This window comes from Nothobranchius furzeri, chromosome 1 (genome assembly GCF_043380555.1).
Source record: "Nothobranchius furzeri strain GRZ-AD chromosome 1, NfurGRZ-RIMD1, whole genome shotgun sequence".
Taxonomy (NCBI): Eukaryota; Metazoa; Chordata; class Actinopteri; order Cyprinodontiformes; family Nothobranchiidae; genus Nothobranchius; species Nothobranchius furzeri.
The window spans coordinates 61,580,795-61,606,474 of NC_091741.1; the positions used below are offsets into that span (position 1 = coordinate 61,580,795).

General features: G+C 40.0%; 1 protein-coding gene across 3 annotated transcripts in view; it reads right to left on the reverse strand.

Annotated features, from left to right (window-relative positions):
• The window catches only part of syn3 (synapsin III), a 203,361-nt gene that overhangs the window by 18,641 nt on the left and 159,040 nt on the right, over positions 1–25,680 (reverse strand). For all 3 annotated transcript variants that reach the window (XM_070549581.1, XM_070549585.1, XM_054740043.2), the window contains 4 exons: positions 9,141–9,203; positions 4,445–4,587; positions 1,357–1,431; positions 1,180–1,282 (listed from right to left, as the gene is read on the reverse strand). In XM_070549581.1, coding sequence (XP_070405682.1) covers positions 1,180–1,282; positions 1,357–1,431; positions 4,445–4,587; positions 9,141–9,203 — 384 coding nt within the window. The remainder of the gene's footprint in view (positions 1–1,179; positions 1,283–1,356; positions 1,432–4,444; positions 4,588–9,140; positions 9,204–25,680) is intronic.

A 25,680-nucleotide genomic window follows, 5' to 3' on the forward strand; every position in this document is an offset into this window, starting at 1 on the left:
TAGTGCTTTAAAGTTATCAAAACAGCGGCTGGGTTTGTGCCGTAACGCCACTCCGCGTCATAATGTCTGTTCTAAAGTACTCCACAATGTTGAAAACAGATAGAACTGGCGCCTACATTCAGCACCTCAGTGCGGTGCTTCAGTGACATGGCACAGCGCTCCCCGTGTACCCATTCTCATTAACTATAATGGTTTTTATTTAAAATGACAGCACAACGCGACGCGACGCGGTGCGGCGCGTCTGCCTCCAGTGTGCCCTAGGCCTAAGTCCAGCTAGGCTCTTTGTTACAGTCTCAAACCTGCAGTCTTAAACGTTTTACATTGGAACTTCTGAAACTCAAACCAGAACTAAAGCCTCTGAAACAGGTCGAGTATTCGGTCAGTTCAGCTTGCTTGTTTATGCCAATCCACTTTAACCCCGACCTCTAGCCAAGAACCCAAACTAATTTTTTCATCCTAACCATGACACTCGGTCAAACAAAAAAACTAGAACACACATCAACTGGTCTTGTCTGGTTCCAAAGAACCCAAGGTTTCTAAATTGTTTTGGCCATTGGACATATTCATGAGGAATCTTGAAGAGGAGATGGTCCCATGCAGTCACTGATAAGAACAATGTCACATAAAAGGCCATCTTCGCTCTGTTTGATGTCCCAAAACAACAGTAGATTAGACATGATTGTTTGGAATGATTGTCCAACAGAAAGGCCTCTAGCGCACTGGTTAACCATTGTCCATGAAGCCCAAACATGTAACCACATTTGTTATGTCTGGTCATTCTCTGTTGGGTCAAGAATGAGACTTTATCAACAAAGTTAGCATAGTGAGTCAACTACTGAGCTCTGATGGTGTTTTCATTGTCCTGTATGTGTTTGGTCTACATACTAATCATTCTTTCAAGGCTTTCCCGGTCATATGTCAGACTCTGGATCCACCCATCCTTGTCGACTTTGATGAGGATTTTCGCCTCGATGAATAATGAAAAAGAGATGAAACCCAAGAGAACATTTCAGCTAGACCAGTTCTGTGCCTTTTACACTGCAAAAGCCTTGATGTATTTGAGGAAGACATTAAAACATGGAAAACCAAGTTTCTGTCTTTGCCAAATGACTTCTTATGGGCTCTGTGTTGCTTGATCACCATCATCCTTTACCTCTTGTAATCTAAAATCACACTGACCTCGATGATATAGTCATTGCCATCTTTTCCATGAACAGCCTTCACAGCACAGATGTCGAGGCCACCAAACATCCCAGCACAAGAGTCCACCCACAAACGGTATCTGGAACAAAGTTACACCATTTATGGATTAACGTTGACCGGAAAATCCCTCTAAATGCATTTGAAGAAGATTACCTGTCTGTCATTGCAATCTGTTCCAACATGGCAGAGCCTGTGTTTGCCTTCCAGTTACCAGAAATGGATGTTCTCCTGGGAAATAAAAAAAGGAAATCTCTGGAAATGAACACAACCTGTTTTGAAAGTTGCAACACTTTATTAGATTTATTATTTCACAGCTTCTGCTTGTGGAACTGAACCTCATGGGAAAATACCACCAAGACTTTCTCATTGATGCTTGCTGTCCACACCTACAACAGGCCAATTACTGGCTGGAGAACAAACTGGATCAGATGAGCATTGACTGTGCTGTTTGTCTAATGATTGGACTCTAATGACTTAAAAGTAGACAGCACACTTTCTCTAAACCTAATAGATGTGAGCAAACGAGAGTAGTCTGGATTCATGAAAAGGAGGAACAAAATGCATTCTTTTCAGCTGAACAATTTAGAAAGCAAGTTTTCTGGTTTTGCTATCTCAAAGATGGTGCTCGACTCCTGTGAGTTTAAATAGCAATTGTTGTGAAGTTTCATGCCCTCTACTTCTCTTTAGGAGAGTTTTAGGATTATTGCTCTAAAGGCAGCGTTTGAGAACAGTGATTTTCCAAGAACTCAACTTCAAAATCTGACAGAAAAGAAGGAGTTGATGCAAAGACAAAGGTTAATGAACCCAAATTATAATGTGCCAAAGCATTATTATGCAATGTTCCTCAGATCATAAAATACCTGTCTGCCTGAATTTGAATGGCTGTCATAGACTACAGCTTCATGCTGAGTGTTGGAGATCTAAACCTCCAGCTGAGTCCCGTTTGAAAGCCATTGAGGCTCTAGGAATAGCACAGCAAGCAATCATTGTGGTCTCAATAACTATGATCATTTCCATGAATAAGTACATGCCAGACTCATGGGAAATATTTGCACTGTAAATCTTAAAGTCCACAAAAAGCAGTTATTCAGTGACTACTAGTTGCAACTGGCATTCAGGTCAGACTTCTGAAGGTTCTGTTTAATTATCAAATATTCTGAATGTCCTGTCACAATCTCACTCCTGATGCAGATAAAGTTTATTTATTGGTTTGGAATGAAAATAGTGACACCCAGCTCCTGATCTCTTTTTTGTACCTACTCCCGAAGCTCTAGTTAGACATAGTCTGGCAACAACTTTCACCAGGACCTGTAAGATGGCTGAAATAGACACACAACTAATGAAAATGTGAGCACCGTGTTGACTGATTATTTAAGACAAATCAAAAATCTTCTATCCAATATTAATACTTAAGCTTATCAGATTGTCTCTAATACTCCTGAGAGGTGTCTGCTTTTTTAGTTTTCTAAATCACCAACAATGTAGTTATGGTGGACCAGAAAACCTCATAGAGCGACTTCCACGAACAGCATTTTTCATATAACCAGCTGATGCCTATACATCTTGGTTATATACAACATTGATTTGAAACTGTGTTTATCAAAAACCAATGAGAGATCAATAAAAAGGGTCTCACTACCAATAACAGCTCAAAACACTGTTTCTACAACAGGCAGGTAAGACATTCTTAAGAGGAATAAGACGAAACTGTGATCTGGGTATGTTAAGGTCTCTCACCACCGTCATCCTCCAGAGAAACTTCTATTAATTGACTCAAACCTTTCAGAAGTCACTCACTGAAAGGTTTGGAAAGGAAAACTTGTAACCTGTGGATTTTAATGAGAGCTATTAAAATAATGCCTTTATTGATTTTTAACTGGCTAGTGTTTTTTATGTTTTTCTTACTTTATAAACTTATTTAAAAGTGTGGATAACTTGTTTATTCAATACATTTGCAGTGGTCTCTAGTAGGATTTAATGCCTTGCAGGCATTACTCAGGGCGCAAAAAAGCCCACAAACCCTGTCTCAAAGTCTGCAACATCACAGGAGAGCTTATCAGGGCAGGTTTAATGTGCCATTCCCATCTGTACCGGGTCGGCCTGGGCCGGGTAGCCCCAGTCGGCCCCAGCCTGGCCCGGTTGATTCCACACATCCTTGCCTTAAGCCCATGTGGGCTGATTCTATCCACCAATCAGAGGCTTGCTCTAATGGAAGGTGTGAATTTGCTGTCAGCAGTGGGTGTGTTGGCCCTGGTCGGCCTGAAGCAGACCCCCTCGAGAAGAGGGCTGAGAATGAGCCTTGGTTGGCCCGGAAAAATACCAGGCCACCCAGATATGTAAACAACCTACGCTACCCGGCCCGACCTGGTACAGATGGGAATGGCCCATTAGAGTCCTGATATTTGGACATCTCGCCCTGAATTTGATAAACACGACTCTACCACTGACATGCAACATTGATGTTTTATCTCTACAACTAACCTAACACAAGCCTGGAGCAGCTTCTGCTGTGTAGTTAAGTTGCTAATGCTAACAGTTAGCTTAAACTAGCTGAGATGTCCGCTGCTGATTCCCAAACCAACAAAGCCTTCCCTGCCGTGAGTCAAGATGGGTGAATCCACGAATGTTATGTGACAGTGTGACGTAGATCTGTCGAGATTTTCAAATCCTAGATTTTCACCGTCTATTTTCTATCAGAAGTTAACCCAGGAGATAGGTGTAGGAGACTGTTTTCATGTTCAGCCTGCATGAAAAACTCAGAGTGACTGATTATAATCAGAAATAATCCTTACGTTTTTGTTTTCAGAGAACCACACCATTAAGTTTTCTTCATTTTTAATCTTTTTTCACTTTTCAATAGAAAAATATAAAAACTGTTTCTAGTTTAGGCTCTAAATAATGACCTAAAGCATGCACAAGTAATGAGTAACAGCTTAATAGCAATCATGGTTTGTTGTCTGCAAGCCTGTTATGAAGAAGTAATGGACTTCTTTGTTTTACATGATTTGGTTTGGAATCAAGGAAGTGGAATATCCTTATTGTGACATTCCTCACAGGAATTCTTCAGAATCCAAGATCTACATATTTTGTGGCTCAAGACTTCCTTTGATCTTTAACTTTTGATCATCTTAAAACAGCAAACATCTTCAAACATTGTCTCATAACAGCTTTAAAACAAAGGTCTTGAGTATTTTAAAATAGGAAATTAAAACCAAGATGCTCATAATATGAAGCCCCCTACATGTAGGCCTTGTAGTTGCTGCCGATCTTCTGGATGCGGATGTCATATTTGGACTGGACGTAGGGTTCAGTGGTGGCGTAGGTCCCCGCCAGGGCTACCACACTGGTGATGTCCAGGAAATCCTGCTGGTTTTCAACTTTAATCTGCAGGAGAGACGCCACTTGTTAGTGAGCAGCTAATTATAAAGCAAAACACAGCAGTCAAAGCTAGCAGTGGCTGCTTACAATCCCACAGGAATCTCTCACTTGTACACATGCTGGATAATGAAGGGTCCCTGGGTAGAAACGGTGCCAGGGGCAGCTTTCATCTACGTCACCATCAAGTTATTAGACTGCAGACTGTAAACACAGACTGAAGGGAAATGACGCAGTGGCAACCAATCAACACGTCTGCTGCATTCAGTTTAGGCAAGCACTTTTCACTACACACTTTTTAGTATCCTAATTACGTAACAACGCCCCTGTTTTTTTAAATAACATAAAGGAGGAAACACATAAAACCCTTTTTAGGCTTATTGTACCACCTTTTGTCTATTCCAGCTGACAAACGAAACCCAGGTGACCAAAAAATGTCTACCTTCTTTCTTTAGAGGTTCCAAAATGGAATTTAATAACAAAATGAAACCAGTGTTAATATACACTCACTGGCCATTTTATTGGGTACACCTTGCTAGTACCGGGTTGGACCCCCCTTTTTTCTTCAGAACTGCCTTAATCCTTCATGGCATAGATTCAACAAGGTACTGGAAACATTCCTCAGACATCTTGGTCCATATTGACATGATGGCATCACACAGTTGCTGCTGATTTGTTGGCTGCACATCCATGATGTGAATCTCCCATTTCACCACATCCCAAAGGTGCTCTATTGGATATACATCTGGTGACTCTGGAGGCCATTTGAGTACAGTGAACTAATTGTCATGTTCAAGAAACCAGTCTGAGATGACTTGAGCTTTATGACATGGTGCATTATCCTACTGGAAGTAGCCATCAGAAGATGGGAACACTGTGGTCATAAAGGGAAGGACATGGTCAGCAACAATACTCAGCCAGGCTGTGGCATTGCAGCATTGATCAATTAGTTCTAAGGGGCCCAAAGTGTGCCAAGAAAATGTCCCCCTCGAACCCTACATATGGTTGTGTGAGACAATCCCTGAAGATCAGCAGTTTCTGAAATACTCAGACCAGCCCATCTGGCACCAACAACCATGCCACGTTCAGTTTTAGTAAGGATTCTACACAATGTTTGATAAATGAGACCCCAGGACACCAAATGCAAAGTTTAGAGCAGCACATTTACCCAGAGGCTCTCAGATTGAGCAAACTTGTGAGAATACATGTAATAGCCACTTAGAGACGGAGCAACATGTCGCTAGCATAGCGGCTAATCGCTAGCATAGTAGTTTGACCAGTTATATCAATTTAAAGATATACAGTCATCTTATATCTTGTTTAAAAATTATACCGATATTTTAAAAATATTGATATATCGCCCAGCCCTACAATATAGCCACAGCTGTTCTGGGACACACTGACAGAAGCGAGGCTGCTGAACACTGAACACTTTTGGCAGGCTGGGACTGACCCTTGCTTGATCCCCAATAAATCAATTTCTCTGTCTCTGACCCATTCTCAAAAAAGCTATTTGTTTGTCTCCCAGGGGGGCAACTTTCAGGCTTCAGTATCTTGCTTAGTGATATTTTGGTACTTGGGATCGAACTACACAACTTCCAATCAGTGGACAACTGCTCTTCCCCAGTGAGCCATTGCCGTCCTACAGTAAAGCATCCTGAGACCAGTCATGTGTGGAAGTGCTTCTCAGCTAAGAGAGTCAGTGAACTCTCTCGCAGTTCATTCTCAGAACAGCCATGAAAAAAAGAATGGTACCTAAACACCCTCCCTGAGGAACTCCTCACAACCATCCAAGAGCAGTTTGGTGATAAATAATATTAAGCATGGAAAAAACACCAGACAAAAGAGGTAAAGTCAGAACTAGAGGCTCTAGGAACCAAAAGCCAAGATGTTGGGTCCAGGTCTAGGAAACTCCCCAGACCATAATCCCATTGATAACTTGTGGTCAATTCAGAGGCAGGAAAGCCTTACAAGTCCACACTAACTCCAAGCACTGATCATGAAGAATGAGCTGCCCTCAGTCAGGATCTGGAATAAGCTGAGCAACAGCATGTCAGTGAACTGCAGAGGTCTAAGTAAGAAACACTGCAGATATCATGCCTTTGCATTAACTTAGTGAAAAAGCCTTTAAAATGTATGAAATGAGACTGAATACACGCAAGCCACTATGGAAACAACTAAAAAACAAATTGAAGCAGCAAAGTTTGCAAAAACCAACACGTGTCATAATCTAAGGCTTTTGCTACAAATACAGTTTTAATCACAAAGTGGTTTTTACAACCTTTATAGCATTCCCTGTTTGTAATACATTTGAAAAATATGACCATGAGGATGTAAGCTTGTAAATATCTCTGGGGTAAAAGTTCTGTGTTGTGTTCAGTTCTTCTATGGCAACGGTTCTAACAGAAACAGTGTCTGGGTGGTTCAACGTAATCAGTTAAATATGACGTCATTCATTAACAAGATAAACAATAAAATCAAATAAAGAGAACCTCAACACAAGCCAGAAACGTACCAAAACCGTAAATTATTTAAACAACAGGTGGGTTCATCTGGTCCAGTAAATAATGTTGTCACTTTGGTGGGTAATAACACGAATACCTGTTTAAAACCACATATGAAGCTGATAATTAATCACTTGGTTTCACAAATTAGCTCAGAATGCAAACTCACAAGACAACAAAGATTTCAGATGAAGAGAATGGAATACATTTTAAAGGGGCATTGTGTTCCCTTGTTTTGTTAAAATGTCCAATTAAATAAGGGTAAGAAACAAAGAACACAAGCAAACTGACTTTCAACGTTTCACTCATTAAAGTTTCCCACATTTTTTCTGCAGAAGACATTTAGTACAGTGAAAAAGCATCAACATCAAACAAAGCTTTGTTAGAAATCAATCATTTTCTATTTTCTGGGTAATGACCATTTACTTACTGGCAGAAAGTCCTTTAATATTTGACACTTTAACATTCTTTCCTAACTTTTTTAACACTTTAACAATGAACATGTTTGGGGTTGCTGCCCCTTTCCAGTCGGACAGAATTTTCAGGGAATCAGTCTGTAATGAAGAATGAGGATGATGAATTTGCTATTGAGAAAAAGTCTACAGCATCACTTTAATCGGTTGCAGGTGATCATTATTTTAATTGTAAGGTTGTGGTCATGCTTTGTGTGTCACCAAAAGGACCGAAGCCCCCTGCACTTTTTCACACGGGTTCATGTTGGCTTGTATTTGATATTTTTTCCTCTAATAATTTAAATCACAAGTAAAAAACTGTATTTCGTATTTACTCAGGTTATCTTTGCTTGCGGATCAGAAACGTTTTAGTTAGGAAAATGTCTGTGAGGGGGCAAATGCTTTTTCACAGAAGTGTAAATACATTATCAGAGCTCTGTAAGGTCTGATGGGTTAAATGGGTTTTTGCTCAACAAGTACTTCCATGTTCCCCTTGAGCCTTGTGGGATATTCTATAGCATGTCTGGGTTCTGGACAGGAAACCAAACCCAACCATTCAGACAAACACAACGAGACTAAAGACAGAAACTCCTCCAGTGAATTTAGAGAAATTATGGACAAGGGACTGGCTTAATTTTGTTGGAGCTACTTGTTAAAATAAAAACATTCAAACAAAGATACATGCAAACATTCATTCTAAATCAGGTTCAGAGAGATGAAAACAACAAATTGTTCACAGAAATGTGTATTCAGCAGATGTGATGGATATCAGTCAAGCTGTTGGGTAAGAGCTGCTGAAGAGAAAGGACTAAAGCCCTGGTCGTCTGCTTTAAAACAGTACATCTCCTCACATGTCACAGTCTGATTAAAACTGATTTGTGTCTCCCTATAGTCCGCTGGGAGACGGAGGTGGTCTGGAGAAACGACAACAGACCGGTTTTTAGGTTTCCTGTCTCAACGTCAGACCAGCCAAAGCCTCCATCACAATATCATGTTTGACTTTCATGACTGTAATCGAGACGTGTGTTTGTGTGTGTGTGTGTGTGTGAGAGAGAGAGAGAGAGAGAGAGAGAGAGAGATAGAGCAAGAGCCTGTAGACAGAGTTTAACCAAATAATGAGCTGAAACCTCTAAAATACACTATACTTGATTTATTCAGTACCTTTGTCCTAAATCCAGTTAGTGTCAGCTAGAATTAAATTAGAAATATATCACTCATTGCTGAACGTAACAAAATATAGTGGTGCAGCTACTCAGACACGCCCATAGATGCAAAAAAAACCTCAAGTATCACAAGAATAATAAACCAAAAGTGACTTTCACGCTTTTCATCTTCTGATCTCCAAATTGTCAGTGAGACAACGTTGCTAGACCAAAGTTTGCTGGTTAACCTGAACATAAATTGCTGTAAAGATAAACAAAGGTAACGAACAAAACTATTTATTTTGGAGTATTTCATGCTTGTATACCAATTGATATTCTGCTGGAATTACTCTTCAATTTTATAGTATTTCTGTGGATCATTCTAAAGTTCCAACCTTAGCGTTTCATGACCCATGGTTGGGCCTCAGGTCCAACTTTGGGAACCACAGTTTTAAAGAACTCACCTTTCCCATTCCAGCATGAGCATGGCCCATCTTCACGACCACAGGGAAGGAAGGGTTTGTCACCTGAAGGAACAACATTACAGAATTATTAAAGGTTCTTGTCAGGTTCGTTTGGTTAATTGAACAATTTTGTTGAACACTGGATTGACAATAGGGAAAATGACTATATATGTTTTCAATTGGAAAATGTATGCACATGTGACAAGATTGACTATTCCATTTAAAGTGTAACCTATAAAATATGAATACATTTATAATTATTTTTGTAAACTTAATAACAGCTACTTGATGAATAACAATTATAATAAAAAATAGAATTGGCCCTTGCCAACTGTAGATCCTCCACTATAGAGAGCAGTATACATGTTGTCTATAGGACTTGATGTGGCAGGTTTTTGATTCAAATACTAATCCAAATACTCAATCTGGATGTTTTAAGGGTTTGATAATAATTTGTGTCAATTTGTGGTGCCTATCTCCAGCGGTCAATGGGTAATCAGGCGGGGTACACCCTGGACAAAGAGCCAGTCCATCGCAGGGCAACACAGAGACACACAGGACAAACAATCATGCACACACACACTCACACCTAAGGACAATTTAGACAGACCAATCAATCTAACAGTCATGTTTTTGGACTGTGGGAGGAAGCCGGAGTACCCGGAGAGAACCCACGCATGCACAGGGAGAACATGCAAACTCCATGCAGAAAGATCCCAGGCCGGGAAGCGAACCCAGGACCTTCTTGCTGCAAGGCAACAGCTCTAACCACTGCACTACTGCACAGCCCATCAGTACACATAAAAGTCAGAATATACAAATTTTGGCATGCTTAAAATTAAAATGAAGAAAATCACATTTTTGTACCCAGTGAGCAACCCTATTCTCACAAAGCTTGGACACCCCTGGTCTATAAAGTGTTAAAATGTCATATAGCAGAACAGCAGAAGCAAAACATTACTAACAAAGATCTGTTGTGACCAAATGTGCTGGGAAAGGTCATCGTTTTTAGATACCAATTTGGAAACATTTCACTTGGTGCTTTAAATAACCAGTCAGACAGACATGCGGTGAACACACTGTGACACAAGCTATTTCCTTTGCTTTCTACTTGGATGTTTACATGAAGAGTGCAGGAAGACACTGGTCTTGTGCCACAACCAGAATGTGGAGGTTAGGTTCTGGAAAGCTGAGTGAAAAACCACACCATAATGGGTTCGGACAAACCAGATGGGTCGCTAGCATTCGAGGGTGGACAAAACATCAGCAGATTACATCAAACCTCCCTGTGGTTTACACGCCCCTTGATGTATATACTGATACGATTATAAATGAAGTGTTTGAAGAGGGACTTTTCCAGTTTCACAAAGCACTTTCTAATCTGTTGTGTAAAATAACTTAATACCAGGACACACAGGGGGGATCTTCAATAATGTTTACATGTTTTGCTCCAATGAGGTACAAAGCTGTTTGTGGAGACCCAAGATCACAACTCAGGCTAAACAAATATACCGTAAATCCTCTAATACAGGCCTAGGCCTGTATTTGACTCAAGCTCATCAAGCTCCAGGCCTTTATTGGAAGGAGGGCCAGTATTAGAGGCAGGCCTCTATTTCTATTTGAGCAAAATGAACTAATGGTTCGTTGGAGTTTTGGACAATTAAAATTGCGTCCACATTTTCAAAGTTAAACACATTTCTTTTAAAAACGGTAGTTTCTGCTTCAGCCCTCTCCCCCCTCCCCCTGTGCAGCGGCTGCAAACTCACTGATGCGCCTGCAGCCTCTCAGAGTTCCTGCTGCTCTAAACATTAAAATAATTATTTCATTTTCTGTTCCTCACTTCTGATTACCTTCAGTGGTGTCTGTTTGTTGCAACCACCAGGTACAAAAACTAACTTGTTTTTATTTGACTATTTTTCTGTCCTGTCTGTTTATTATCTTCCTGCATCTCCTCTCAATCCTAAAGAAAAACTGCTACTTGGGTTCATATATATTCACCTTATGAGTTACTTTTGAACTGCAGTTCTAAAATATTTACCGACCTCAAAAACAGCGGAGTGCTCGGTGCTCGCCGACCGCATCAGTGATCGGTGCGTCACCAGATGACAAGTTGATGCGCCCCGCTCCACAGCAAAACGCATCAGGCACAAATAAAAGACAGAAAACATCAAAGGAAATGAACCGACATGAACGATCGCGTGTTAAATAATTTGGCAACACCTGGTTGTTACTGTGGCCATGCTCAGGAGGCAGATTACCGACCGCAAAAACAGCGGAGTGCTCGCTGCTTGCCGGCCGCATCAGTGATCAGTGCGTCACCGGATGACAAGTTGATGCGCCCCGCTCCACAGCAAAATGCATCAGGCGCAAATTAAAGACAGAAAACATCAAAGGAAATGAACCGACATAAACAATCGCGTGTTAAATAATTTGGCAACACCTGATTGTTACAGTGTGGCCGTGCTCAGGAGGCAGATTACCGACCGCAAAAACAGCGGAGTGCTCCCTGCTTGGTGGCCGCGTGATCGGTGCGTCACCGGATGACAAGGTGATGCGCCCCGCTCCACAGCCAAACGCATCAGGCGCAAATAAAAGACAGAAAACATCAAAGGAAATGAACCGACATGAACGATCGCGTGTTAAATAATTTTTTGAGGTGGCAACACCTGATTGTTACTGTGGCCGTGCTCAGGAGGCAGATCTACAGACCGTAAAAACAGCGGAGTGCTCCGTACTTGGCGGGCGCATCAGTGATCGGTGCGTCACCGGAGGACAAGCTGATGTGCCCCGCTCCACAGCATGCAGCGAAACACATCAGGGGGAAATAAAAGACAGAAATCTTTAAAGGAAATGAACCGACATGAACGATCGCGTGTTAAATGTGGCGACACCTGATTGTTACTGTGGCCATGCTCAGGAGGCAGATCTACCGACCGCAAAAGCAGCGGAGTGCTCCGTGCTTGGCGGCCGCATCAGTGATCGGTGTGTCACCCGAGGACAAGGTGATGTGCCCCGCTCCACAGCATGCAGCGAAACACATCAGGCGCAAATAAAAGACAGAAAACATTAAAGGAAATGAACCGACATGAACGATCGCGTGTCAGTACCGACGCTCTGGCACAGCCTCCTCTTTGTCTCCGCACGGTTAAAGTTACCCTCGCGGTCTGTCACTGGCAAATCAAAAGTGAGACGATGACACAACCACCCCGTACTTGCTTGTTACCACATTCCACCCGGCCACGATAAGAGGCCGGCCTTTATTCACCTCCGCCGACTCCGACACCGGCCAAAATTGGAGACCCAGCCTTTAATTGAATGCCGGCCTGTATTAGAGGATTTATGGTATTTTAGATTAGAGTTGGGACCAGGAAGGTAGAGCTGTCCTTTCATGGCAGAGCACCAGGTTGCACATCCTAGAGCTGCTGCCAGCTTGTTTTGATAGAGCAGGTGACAGGTTTTCTGACAGTGCAGGTCCGACTGCCACGCTGCCAAGATGAAGTCACTCCAAAATTATTCTATTAGAACTTTAAAAGTGCCAAAATAAAGAGAGGAAGTGAAGCTGCATCAGGAGATTCTCGTTTAATCCAATTCCAAGAACCTTGCAGAACATACCAAGAATTTATGACCAGGAACATAAATTATACGGGTTCAGAAGTTTGGCAAAATTATACAAGTTTTTTCAAAATACCTAACATCAGTTTTGCAGTTTGGTATTAAATAAACTGCAAATTTCTAAATGTTTAACTTCCCAAATCTAAGGCTGTATTATCAGAAAAGCAGAGACCTTATTCTTTGTCCAAATTTAATTTTATTCATTTTTTATTTAACCAGATGAGTCGATTGAGAACTTATTCTCACTTACAACGCCCAAGAGGCAGCAGCAACAGACATAGGTAGCTTTACACTAAAGAAAAATGGTTAAGATAAAACATACAAGATAAAAATATGATAATAAAATAAGATAAAACTGTTAGACATAAAGACAAAGGACTGTTCTCAAATAAAATATGTATAAGCAATCAAAACAGCTCAGAAGCACATTGTTCAGAAACTATTGATTGCAATGAATTATTGAAGGTAGATAATGGAATGTGGGTAGTGAGCTTTAGTGATTTTTGCAGCTCATTCCAGTCGTTGGGAGCAGCAAACTGGAACGAGGAGCGGTTTATTCCAAATGTGGAATAAACACTAGGTTGAGTCAAAATGTTGTTTGTCATGAACTTACCAATCATTGTTTTAGGTGAAACACAGTTAATGGAGTGGATCCCTGCCAACCAAAACAATGGTTGTGATCTATATACTTATAATGTAAAACTGATTTCTAAGAAAGTTATGAAACCTATTTTTTAGACAATTTATCTTATTGTTAGTTTAAAAATAAAAATTATTCTCTAGCCAGTTCATCAAGATAGTTTTAATTAGGGTTTCAGGTCTTTTGGAATATACACTGCAAAGACTGATTTCTCCCCCCAAAAATTATGTATATATATATATATATATATATATATATATATATATATATATATATATATATATATATAATTATAATTGTTATATTATGTATTATTATAATACATGTATTATTTTATAGACATGTTATCTCATTTTTAATTTTAAACTACATAATATTCTCTAGAAAAATTGCGATAATTAAAATGAGAAAACTAGCACATTAATCAAAATTTTGATTCTTTCGCTAGTTCTAAAAATTCCAGTTCTAAAAATAGCTAAGCAACTTTAGCTAGTCCCCTTGGCAGATTTATTTTACTCAAAATAACAACTAAAAAATGGTCCAAGAAGAATTCTTTTCATCTTTTTTCATCTTATTTTAGGTCTGAAACTCATTATAAGATATAACGTTCAATTCAATTCAATTCAATTTTATTGATATAGCGCCAAATCACGACAAGAGTCGTCTCAAGGCACTTCACATAATAAACATTCCAATTCAGGTCAGTTCATTAAGCCAATCAGAAATAATGTTTCCTATATAAGGAACCAAGCAAATTGCATCAAGTCACTGACTAGTGTCAGTGACTATATAGCAATCCTCATACTAAGCAAGCATAAAGCGACAGTGGAGTCTTGATGTAATAAATGCATGAACTAGTTTTTCAGCATCACTCCTGGAAAGGATGCTTCTAATCTTAGCAATATTCCGAAGGTGGAAAAAGGAAATCAGACAAACCTGTTTAACCTGGGATTTGAATGTCATGTCCTGGTCAAAGATAACACCAAGGTTCTTTACTTTGTTCTCGGAGATTAATGTAATTCAGGTCAGGTGATTGACTAAGCAATTTCCTTTTCTGGATTTCTGGTCCAAAGATGAGAACTTCTGTCTTGTCTTGATTTAAAAGCAAAAAGTTTAGAGTCATCCAATTTTTTATGTCCTCAAGACAAGCCTGTAATCTACCCAACCGATTAGGTTCATCAGGGTTAATGGATAAATATAACTGAGTATCGTCAGCATAACAGTGGAAGTTTATCCCATGCCGTCTAATGATTTTACCAATTGGGAGCATATACATAGTAAAAAGAATTGGTCCAAGCACTGAACCCTGTGGTACTCCACAAGTAACCCTGTAGTATGAAGATGATTTGTCATGTACGTTTACAAAATGAAATCTGTCAGACAGGTAGGATTTACACCAGCCTAGTGCTGTTCCTTTGATCCCTACAACATGTTCAAGTCTTTCTAAAAGAACATTGTGATCAACTGTGTCAAAGGCAGCATTGAGATCTAACAAGACTAGAACAGACACATGATTCTTATCTGAGGCCATGAGAATATCCTTTGTATCTCTCGCTAATGCAGTTTCAGTGCTGTCATACTCTCTAAAACCAGACTGAAATTCCTCAAACAGATCATTAGTGTTTAAATGCTCACATACTTGGATGGCCACTATTTTCTCCAGGACTTTGGATAAAAATGGAAGGTTAGATATTGATCTATAATTCATTGGGTCATCTCGATCCAGAGAAGGCTTCTTAAGTGAAGGTTTGATTACAGCAACCTTAAAATCCTGTGGTACATATCCATTTACTAAGGATAGATTGATTACATCTAGAATGGGGGCAGTAACCAAAGGAAATGCTTCTTTAAATAAGCTGCGTTGTCAGATAGAGACCGACTATAGTGAAATTTACTTTCATGTCTCGAGAACTCAGTTATAAAAAACTAAAAGGTTATCAGAAAGTGGTCCGAGAGGACTGGATTATGTGGAAAGATCGTTATTTCCTCACACTCTATGCCATAAGTCAGCACAAGGTCTAATGTATGATGGCAGGAGTGGGTGGAGCTATGTATTCTTTGGGTAAAACCAATTGAGTCTAAGATATTACTAAAGGCTACACTGAGGCTATCATTTTCAATGTCCACATGAATATTAAAATCCCCCACTACAATGACCTTATCAGTATTTAGTGCCAAATCAGATAAAAAAAATCAGAGATCTGATCCAAAAACTCAGAGTAAGGGCCTGGTGGACAATATAAAACTACAAACAAGAGTGGTTTTACAGTTTTGCAATCTGGATTAGGAAAACTAAGAATAAGATGTTCGAACGAACTGTAGCTATTAATTGGTAAGGGACTGATTAATAAATCCGAATGAAAAATGGTTGCTACTCCTCCTCCTCGCCCTGTACTTCGAGCAATATGATGATTTAAATAATTTGAAGGAGTCTACTCGTTTAAGCTAAGATAGTCCTCTTGCTGCAGCCAGGATTCTGTGAGAGAGAGCAAAGAAATCTGATTATCACAAATCAAGTCATTAACTAACAAAGTCTTAGAAAAAATTGATCTAATGTTCAACAACCCACATTTAATTTTTCTAGTTTTCTGCACAGTTGAATTTGTTCTAATATTTATGAGATTTCAATGATTTTCTTTATTAAGTCAGATTTTTAATCTGTGTGATTTTGGCCGTGGGCAGGACACTGTCTCTATGGGGTAGTGGGAGGGTAATAGTACAGAAGCTGCAGAGGGGTGTGTTAAACTATGACTCTGCTTCCTGGTCTGGACCCTGGGTTGTCATGGAGGACTAGTAAAACTGGCCATGTTCCTAGAAAGAAGAGCTGCTCCATCCTAAGAGGGATGGATGCCGTCTCTCCGCATCAGACCAGGTTTTCCCCAAAAAGTTTTCCAATTATCAATGTAGCCCACGTTGTTTTCAAGACACCACCTAGACAACCAGCGGTTGAAGGACAGCATGCGGCTAAACATGTCATCACTGGTCCGATTGGGCAGGGGGCCAGAGAAAATTACGGAGTCCGACATTGTTTTGGCAAACTTACACACCGAAGCAACATTAATTTTAGTGACCTCCGATTGGCGTAACCGGGTGTCGTTACCGCCAGCGTGAATGACAACCTTACTGTATTTACGCTTATCCTTAGCCAGCAGTTTCAGATAAGATTTAATGTTGCCCGCTCTGGCCCCAGGTAAACATTTAACTATGGTTGCTGGAGCTTCTAATGCCACGTTTCTGACTATGGAGCTGCCAATGATCAGAGTCGGCTTGTCAGTGGGTGCGTCACTGAGCGGGGAAAATCTATTAGAAACGTGGACGGGTTGGTGGTGGCCCACAGGCTGGGTTCTATGCATCCTGTGTACCGTCACCCAGCCGGCCTGAGGTCCTGGCTGCTCGGGTTCTGCTGGAGGATCGCTACGGGGTGGTTCTGAGCTAGTCAGCCCCGCGCTAGCTAAGTAGCTACGGCTGTTTACGGGTTTTTCAACAGCGCGGAGCCGGAACTCCAATTCCAACACCCTCGCCTCCAAAGCTACAAAAATGCTACATTTATTACACGTACTATTATCGCTAAAGGAGGCAGAGGAGTAACTAAACATCTGACACAGAGATTAAGAGATAGGAGACGGAGAAGCAGAGACAGAAGTAGCCATAGCCGTGCTGAGGCTAAGCTAACTGGATGAGCAAACTATTCAACACTAAATAAACTGCGTGCAAACTCAAATGGTTCCCTAAAAGCTAGGTGGAACAACAGAAAATGTGTGTTTTAGCGTGTTTATGTGCTACAATAACTCAGAGATATCCTAGTACAGAGAAATTAAATCAGTTTTAGCGAGCCCCAAACACCAAACAACTACACGTAGTGCAACACTGAAAACAGGAAACAGGAAACGCCTTACCGCCAGGTGCAGCCAATCAGCCTAAACGTCTGAAACATATATATATATATATATATATATATATATATATATATATATATATATATATATATATATATATACATATATATATATATATATATATATATATATATATTTACTCTTGTAGTGATCAGATTAGTCGTCAGATCATCATTTCTATTGTCCGTTGTCACAAAAACACACTTTACAAATCCATGTAATGACTCATCGTTGTCTCAACCATCTTTTGCACAAACTAATTGGGTCTCATATTTTATATTCTGCATGGTTTCTCAGCTGTAAAGACATATGAAGATATGTGACCCATCGGTGGTTCACGCCTCCTATAGCAGTTAAAATGCGTACGTCACATGAAGTTTGATGACACATCTCTGAGGTTCAACAAGTATTTGAGAAAAAGTCAGCAGAAAGGGTATCTGTTCATCTGCTGGAAAGAGGTTTTTGGGACGAAGGGGTAGTGGCTGCCCCCTCTGTCTGGGCAAGTTCCTCCCAGTCATTCCCATCAGTGTGGCAATGACGGCAGATTTATCGAGGTGAGACGACCACATCCTCTGACTCTGGTGGAATTTGTGCGTTAGACGGAGACGGATCCTCACTACCGTATTCATGCTGATTCACTGACTGCAACAACTCTCTACTCAACTAATAAATACATTTTTAGTACTTATTATTAATACAGTGCATCACTTCCTTTGTTGGGTTATTTCAGGTGCATTTTAAATCAAAAGCACCTTCACTGAACCAACACTTTTAGGTTCTTGAGTGTTTCTCCAAACCTTCTCTGACAACATGAGGTGTTTCATTGAAGCTCCGCCCCCTCTTCAGATATGGGGGGGTCAATTTTATTACAATTGTCTTTGTTTTACTGTAACTCATAAACTTAACGAGCCTGTTCAACAAAACAAAATTCCGCTATAGAAATAATAGAAAAACCTGGCAGCCTTAAACCACTGGCCCTCTCGGTTCTGCTTTTATCTGAGCTGTTTTGTCTCCCCTCAAACCTTTTGTTCCGAGAAGAAAATCTGTAAAAAACATTTAGTGTGTTAAGAAGTCACATGCAAAAGAAGATAATTATATAGCGGGTGATTTCACCAGTCTAGGTTTTCTTTTAATACACAAAGCTTTCCCTTGCAAATGTGGAAGACAATCAAGACCTGGCACATGATAAAAGTACTTCAGGAAAACCCGTCTACCCGCAACCCCCTTTCCTACTTCCAAAGAAATGAGCAAACCTTTTTTGAGTGAGTCATAGGGGTTTGTGAGAGCCATGAATTCTGCTTCCATGTAATGTTCCTGTCAAAATCTTCCATCAGTGGAATGCCTGTTTCTATTCAAACACATAAATAAATAAATAAATAAATAAATAAATAAATAAATAAATAAATAAATAAATAAATAAATGAATAGATAGATGGATAGATAGATAAATAAATAAATAAATAAATAAATCTGATGTCCATCTGAGATCAACTATTAGACTATGACCCTGGACAACCCTTAAGAAAATCAAGGTTCACCTTGCTAGTACCCATCTCCCTCCTAGAATCACTTTAATTCTTTGTGACTTAGATTTGACTAGATTTGGAAAGCATTCATCAGAGATTCTGGTCCATATAGATATTACAGCATCAAGCAGTTAAGTCCATCATGTCAATCTCCCATTCCACCAAATCCCAAAGGTTTTTGTCTGGTCTGAGATCTGACTGTGGAGGCCATTGGTTTCCAGTGAAGTCGTTGTTATGTTCTGGAAACCACAAACATGGTCAGCAGCAATACTCGGAAAGGCTGTGGGATTTAAGCCAGGCTCAGTTGATACAAAGGGTCTAAAGGGGGCCAAGAACATCTCCATATTACACCATCACCAGCCGCCTGAAGGATCGATACAAGAAAGGATGAATCCATACTTTCACGTTGTTGACATTGGATTCTGACCCAGCCATTTGAAAGTTGCTTCTGAAAGCCCCACAACTGAGCTGGTGTATCTAATAAAGTGGCTAGTGAGTCTATATACTAGTAATCCCATTTTAAACAGACATCATGGTGTGGCTGTCCTTTTTAATGGTTGTTAAAACCAAGTTCACTGAGAAACCATTTTTACTTGTTATATTTGAAATATGTTTGGTCACTTTGAGTTTCACAGGCTTAACGTCAACTAGCCATTGATTGAAAATAGACAGGGAAACCATCAGATTAGAAAAGCTGGTCAATTTTACATCATATTGAACATTAGCATTCATGGACTAATCCATTTTGGCTCATCAGAGAAGGCTGTGGTGATTTAATGTGCCAGAACGAGCAGAGCACGTCTCAACTTATAGAAGCTAACCGTTAGCATTACCAACTCAACAACACGGCAGAACTCTGTCAGGCTTGTGATATTTGTGGCGATTAAACATCTACAACGTGCCCCAACTCCGGCCTGGCTCCAGAGGGGGGCCCCGGGCTACCTGCGTCCGGGTGAGGTAACAGTATTTCCATAAATGTGTCCCATCATAATGGGCCCACGTGTTTGTTATGATTGCTAACCATTGTTATAAATGAAGTCCATTCCATTTTCTCAATACTGTGTTCTTTAGTATAAATGAAGGCCTTGTGAGCAGATCTCTGTGGGGGAAAAAGCTCTGGCGCTCCTGTTTCAGGAACCAGATCCAATCTTTGCTGCCAAAACTCTTTCAATAGTTAATTTACTTGTTTACTGAGATCGCAAGTTTAGTAGAAAACTGATGATCACTCATTATTCAAACTAGGTGTGTTGGAGCAGGGAAATATCTAACTGCAGTGTGATGGATTAGACATCACTGATACTAGATCGTAACAGGAAGACTGCTCCCTAGTAGGTGACTGACAAGCGTGTGGTTGCTGGTAAAATCCCTGCTACCCCCAGCTCATGGACCACCCAGGACTCCCTTGAAGAAGTGACAGATCTAAATGGGGTAGTCCTGAAAAAACAGTCATTTTCTTTTTTAATGTTGAAGGGCATCTAAACAAATGATAAATTTACTTGACCAATAGAAAATAAATCTGTATTGATTAATAGAATTCTTGCTGGATTGTTGCATGTTCAAATACTCTTTTGACTTCAGTTTTGTACAGCAGAGGCAGACAGAGATAACTTGTCTATCTTTATTTAAAGTCTTTAGAAAAAGACTCTATAGAATTATGGATTAGACCTGATTTTCCCAACAAACTCAGTTATCCTAAACAGAAGTCAAGTCACTTTCCACAAAAACAAACCATTTCAAACCATGAGCTCATGGAGCAAAGCGTAAACCTCTTGATAGGAGCACATGCAGCTCAAAGCAAAACACATGGTGCATCCATCCTGCATTTATGATCTCTTAATTTTTATTATGGCTATTCAAACCTGCCACATCAAGGGTTAGACATGAGGCACAATGGTTTAGGCAGACAGCAGAAGCAGGGGGACCCCAACCCAAAGACCTTTTCAAACGTTCCACCACAGCATAACCAAAGACAGCCAGCCCACATCAAAACCCAGTCTGTGAATTAAGAGAGCTCCATGAGCCAAGTAATGTTTATCATCCTTCTAAAGTTCAACTCCTACACCTGACACGAGTTGTGTCAACAGATTATGACTGTGAAAAAGGTAAAGTTTTTATAAAAACCTATTATATAATTTATCTAATCTTAAGGTAATTCAAGGCCTTCAATTGATTTCAATGATGCATAAAAAGAAGAGGCAGAGTACCAAGTGCTCAAAATAATTTTAGAAGAAAAAGGAGAAAAGGTAAAAGTCTGGAAAACTTTAAAAACAAAAATGACACATTTCCCAAACCTTCAGCATTATGACAGGAACTGCTGTCTGAGTCATGAGCCCGACAGTAATTCCAGGATACACCTCCGTAACAGACGTTCTCAAGTTGTCATAGTAACCCGCAAAGCTAACATCCTCCCCAAAATGACAGCAGATTCCACGGAGTTAACGTGTACGTATAGTAAAAGTTGTCTAATGTGGCATGTTAATGATTGTTGTGGAATTCAGGCTCATTAAAGTCGTCCCACGAGGAAGCCAGCTGTCTGGAAAACACAAGTTAGTTCCGAGGATGGAAGTTTCCAGGGTGGACGCTTCATAACAAAACTTAAAGTGTTGATGGAGAAGTGACAGGGACGAAGGGTGGTTGGTCAATTATCACTCAGAACTTATTTTGTGTTTGAAGAAACACACACACACACACACACAAAAAAACAGTTTTCCTTGCATCTCCAATAGGAATATGCTGTGTTTCATGGTAAATGTATCAGGTCCCTAAAGAAAGAGAGAGCATTGGTGGAGGAATAATGAAAAAGTTCTACAAAGGACAAAAACAAATATGGTGGGAGATTTAAGTTTTCTTGTCTGGTGTGTTTTTCTCTGCTGGACTTTGAACATGATGGTGGAAATCAAGTTACTACATGATAAGAACAGACTTCACACTGTGCACACTCTATATGATCATCTTAAACAATGTAACATTGTAAAAAAAAACTTTCAGATGCAGGGAAAAAACCTCACTAACCCACTTTTCCACTGGATGCTTCAGCAGTGGAACGTAATAGACGTGTTTTACCCATGAGCTCCCTTCACACTGGGAGCGTTTCAGATGCAAAACGGTAGCAAAAGCGCTCCATTCAGGTGCTCCTGTGAGGTCACAAAATCAATGACAAATTATGGGACCACACGAAGATTTTGGCAGTTCATGCAATAACAAGCAAGAAGAAGGAAGAGAGCATGTATCCAAAAAGGTCTGAAGTTGATTTCCTGTTCTTCTACTATGGCTATGAAGCTGTCACAGGTAATGACTCACTTGTTTTTCTAGTTAAGCAACTGGAAATCTGCACGTGACTTTTATTTAGAAAATTTCGAGATGCTTGATACTGCTTTTGTGTTTGACTTCCTATATGACTAATATCTGCGTACTACGTTTTGCGAATTTTACACGCTTTTGCATTTGGTTGAAACGTCCAGTTAGACGCTGACCTTTGTTCCACTGGTGTCTACATGAATTTAGAGTTGTAGAAAAAAATTAGAACATACCATCTTTTATTGCGTTCACTGAATTGTCTTTTTGTAATACATTTTAGTGTTACTATTTCTTATTGTGTGATATTATGTTTATGTGTGGAGCACTTTGGTCTCCCAGTCAGGCGTATACAAGTGTTTTAAAAATTAGATTGATTTGACCTGTTTTGATTTTGTTACAAACATTTACCTTTTCACTCATTGCCAGTGATGAATGTCTGATGTGCTTGTCTTTCTGCTGGAGGTTGTGCTCCCAGGGATTTTTGATCCTATTGGCCATCCGTTGGTAAGGTCTTCAGCCTAGTTTATACTTCTCCATCTGCTTTGGAACGGAAGCACGCAACGCCATTATCCATCCTTGCAAGCCTGCTGGAGAGCCCTCGCAAGGACCGACGAGGTCGAGCTCTCTTTACTAAAAATCCATTCGTTGAGAAGCAGAACACAAGCCTGTGATTTGTCAGGATGCCGTTGTCATCTACAGCGCTGCCTTCAAAAACATAATGAGAGCCGAGGACAGCTAGTGGCAGACACGGAGAAGCTTGAAGAATACCTCACGGAAAAACTCTAAAAATATGGACACTTTATTATGCCGTGACTCGAGGAGTGAAAAGATGCGCAGGAAGTATTTTATTCGGCAACAGAAATAACGGGAAACATGGCTTTAGAGGCGGCCAACACATGGACGTGTGTTGGAGAATGAGGGTCATATTTGTCTGTGTTAAAAAAGTCTCTTAAATACAAAAAAACACAATATAAACACAATAGTAAAAGCACTATCTTGGACTGGATACATGACAGGATACCACCAAACAGCACAACACCCTCTGTTGTCCTGGTGGGGAATTGCTTTGCAACACTCCCCACAAGACGGAGAAGTATGAGGGCAAATTTTCTCTGTCCGTGCGTGCGTGGCTCTCCCTCATGACAGAGAAGTATAAATTAGGCTTTACTCAAACACAAAAATATTACTTCTCTATTGCCAGGAAAAGTACACCCTGCACTTTAATATTCTGGTGCTTTAAAGGTGTTTTAATTTAATTTCTCCTCAAATTTCAAAGTGTCAAAACAATTCTAAGAGTTCAGTTCGTGCATTTCTGCAGATAATGAATTTTGTACTCAGCTTCCTGGCTCCCAATCAGGGCGCGTGAGACGGCCAACTATGGTGACAAACAATGACAGCTTTACACTGTCTCAATTTTTTAGTTCAAAATTTGGCCTATGGTGGCCTGGGGGCCACAAAAAATTGCTTGGCCGCCTATCAGCATGTGGCACCTCTGCTTATGAACAAGACACTATTATATCTACATTTCTGTGCATGAGCAACAGACTCCCAAATCAGAGGGAAAGTTACACCTCCACTGGTTGAGCACCATGAGAACCACCGGATTTGGAGGCAGCAAATAAAAATAGATGTATTTAAAAATGTTTGGATGCATGTCCAAACAAAAACTGTAACAGAATCCTCCACAGGACCTATTAGTTCACTAACATTGTGCCACATTTCATTCAAACGATGAAGGAAAGGAATATATTTGTTCTTATTTTCCAGACTCTCCTAAAGTGTTAGGACTTGGAAAATCCTGAGTGGAAAACATCTCCATGGTTCCTTTGGACACATGTTCTTGACTCAGATTCCAATCTGCACCTGTGATCATTGTGACAACTATGTAAAAGAATAAACAAAATACTGACTTGTGAGGACATCTGTGTTTAGGGATATGTCACCTCTGTGCCCACAATCACAGAGGTCAAGGGTCAGACTGACACCATAAATATCTGCAGCATGAGAGCCTCTCTTTTCTCTAGGAATTGGTTTGTGTTTTTCATTCAAAAATCACATTAGATCCTGCCTCAGTTGGGTTCAGTATCCAGTTTCAATAAATAGACACTTACTGTAAAATTCAGGATACAAAACAAACATTAGGAGTCTGGATTTGAGAGAGTGGATGGAGTATTGCCTTAATTACATTTGTACAGTGTGTCAACTTTGTGGTCCGCCACAGCAACATGCTGCTCTGTCAGGAAGGTTGCAGCTCGCCAAATCATGAATCAAATCACTCAAGTACCATTAAGTTATTTTCAAACCAAACAACCAGCGTGGTGGGATGTCACATGCTGTTCAAATGGTAACTTCATCCTACTGGCTTCAAAATGAAAACCCTATAATGTTGCTGATGCATGTAATTATATTGTTTCCACAGTTTGTTTTTGCATATAAGGTGGAAAAACATGACTTTTTTTGTTTTAAATTTATGTAAGAAAGTCTTAATCTGAAACATATTTCTGCTCTTGTTTCACCCGGTGTGGCTGAAGGAGGCCTGAATACAATTTTAGATACATTTTCCTGAACTAACAAAGAAAAAAGGACAAAGCAACAATTTTTGTGAACAGGTTTAAAAACGGTATTTCCAGATTTCATCCCCACTCAAATATTACAACGCTTCCTGTTCAGGGTTCCTGATAAGGTGCAGAAACTGAAGGGATCCATGAGGCAGGAGGAGTCAGCAAGTTTTCTGACAGCAAAGGAAGGAAGGAAGGGCGGGCTTCTGCTGAGCACATACCAGAGTTCGGCCTAAATGTCAGCACTGTTGCTGTTTTCAATTAGGACATGGTACACAGGGAGGAGAGAGGGGAAACATCAAGAGGGGAGATGTTGTGGAACAGCTGGATGTGGCGGAGCTAGTCTGTATTTATTCCGGCTGTGTGAACAGCAGGAGTGGGTGGTTCTGCAGCAATAACAACAAAATACATGAAAACTTTATTGAGAAATACATGAAAAATCCATGTTAAAAGGCCCATATTGTTTTCGAAAGTGACATAATCATGTTTGTCAGGATGTATTGCATTTGCTTCTTTAAATAAATTCTTTGAACATGTTGTATTATATTTGCAGTAAGACAGTCTATCAGTCTCAACAATTAAGTTTAATTTTATGTGTTAATGCATTTGACTAATGTTTTGATTTGAATGCATTGGTATGAATGAGAAATCTATTGGCTAAAATTAAACTAGATGTAGTGAAGAAATTCAAAAGTTGAAGCAAAAATGGTAATCAAAATGCCACCTACTGGCTGGTTCCAGCATAGGTGTTAAGCCCCACCCCCTCCACTTAAGTAAGCAACGCAATTTCCTGAATAAGGATTAAATTAACAGCTGGAATATTTTTGTCAGATGTAGACTTTAGTTGATTCCTATAAATGATATTTTATTAAAGTTCAAATACATATTTTAGTGAATTTAGTTCTAAATATTATTTGATGATAATTGTGTGCGGGTGAATTAGTGGGATATTCACCCCTTCATCCTAATTGTGACAGAATACTTTTTCCATTAAAAATGTAAAAGAAAAAA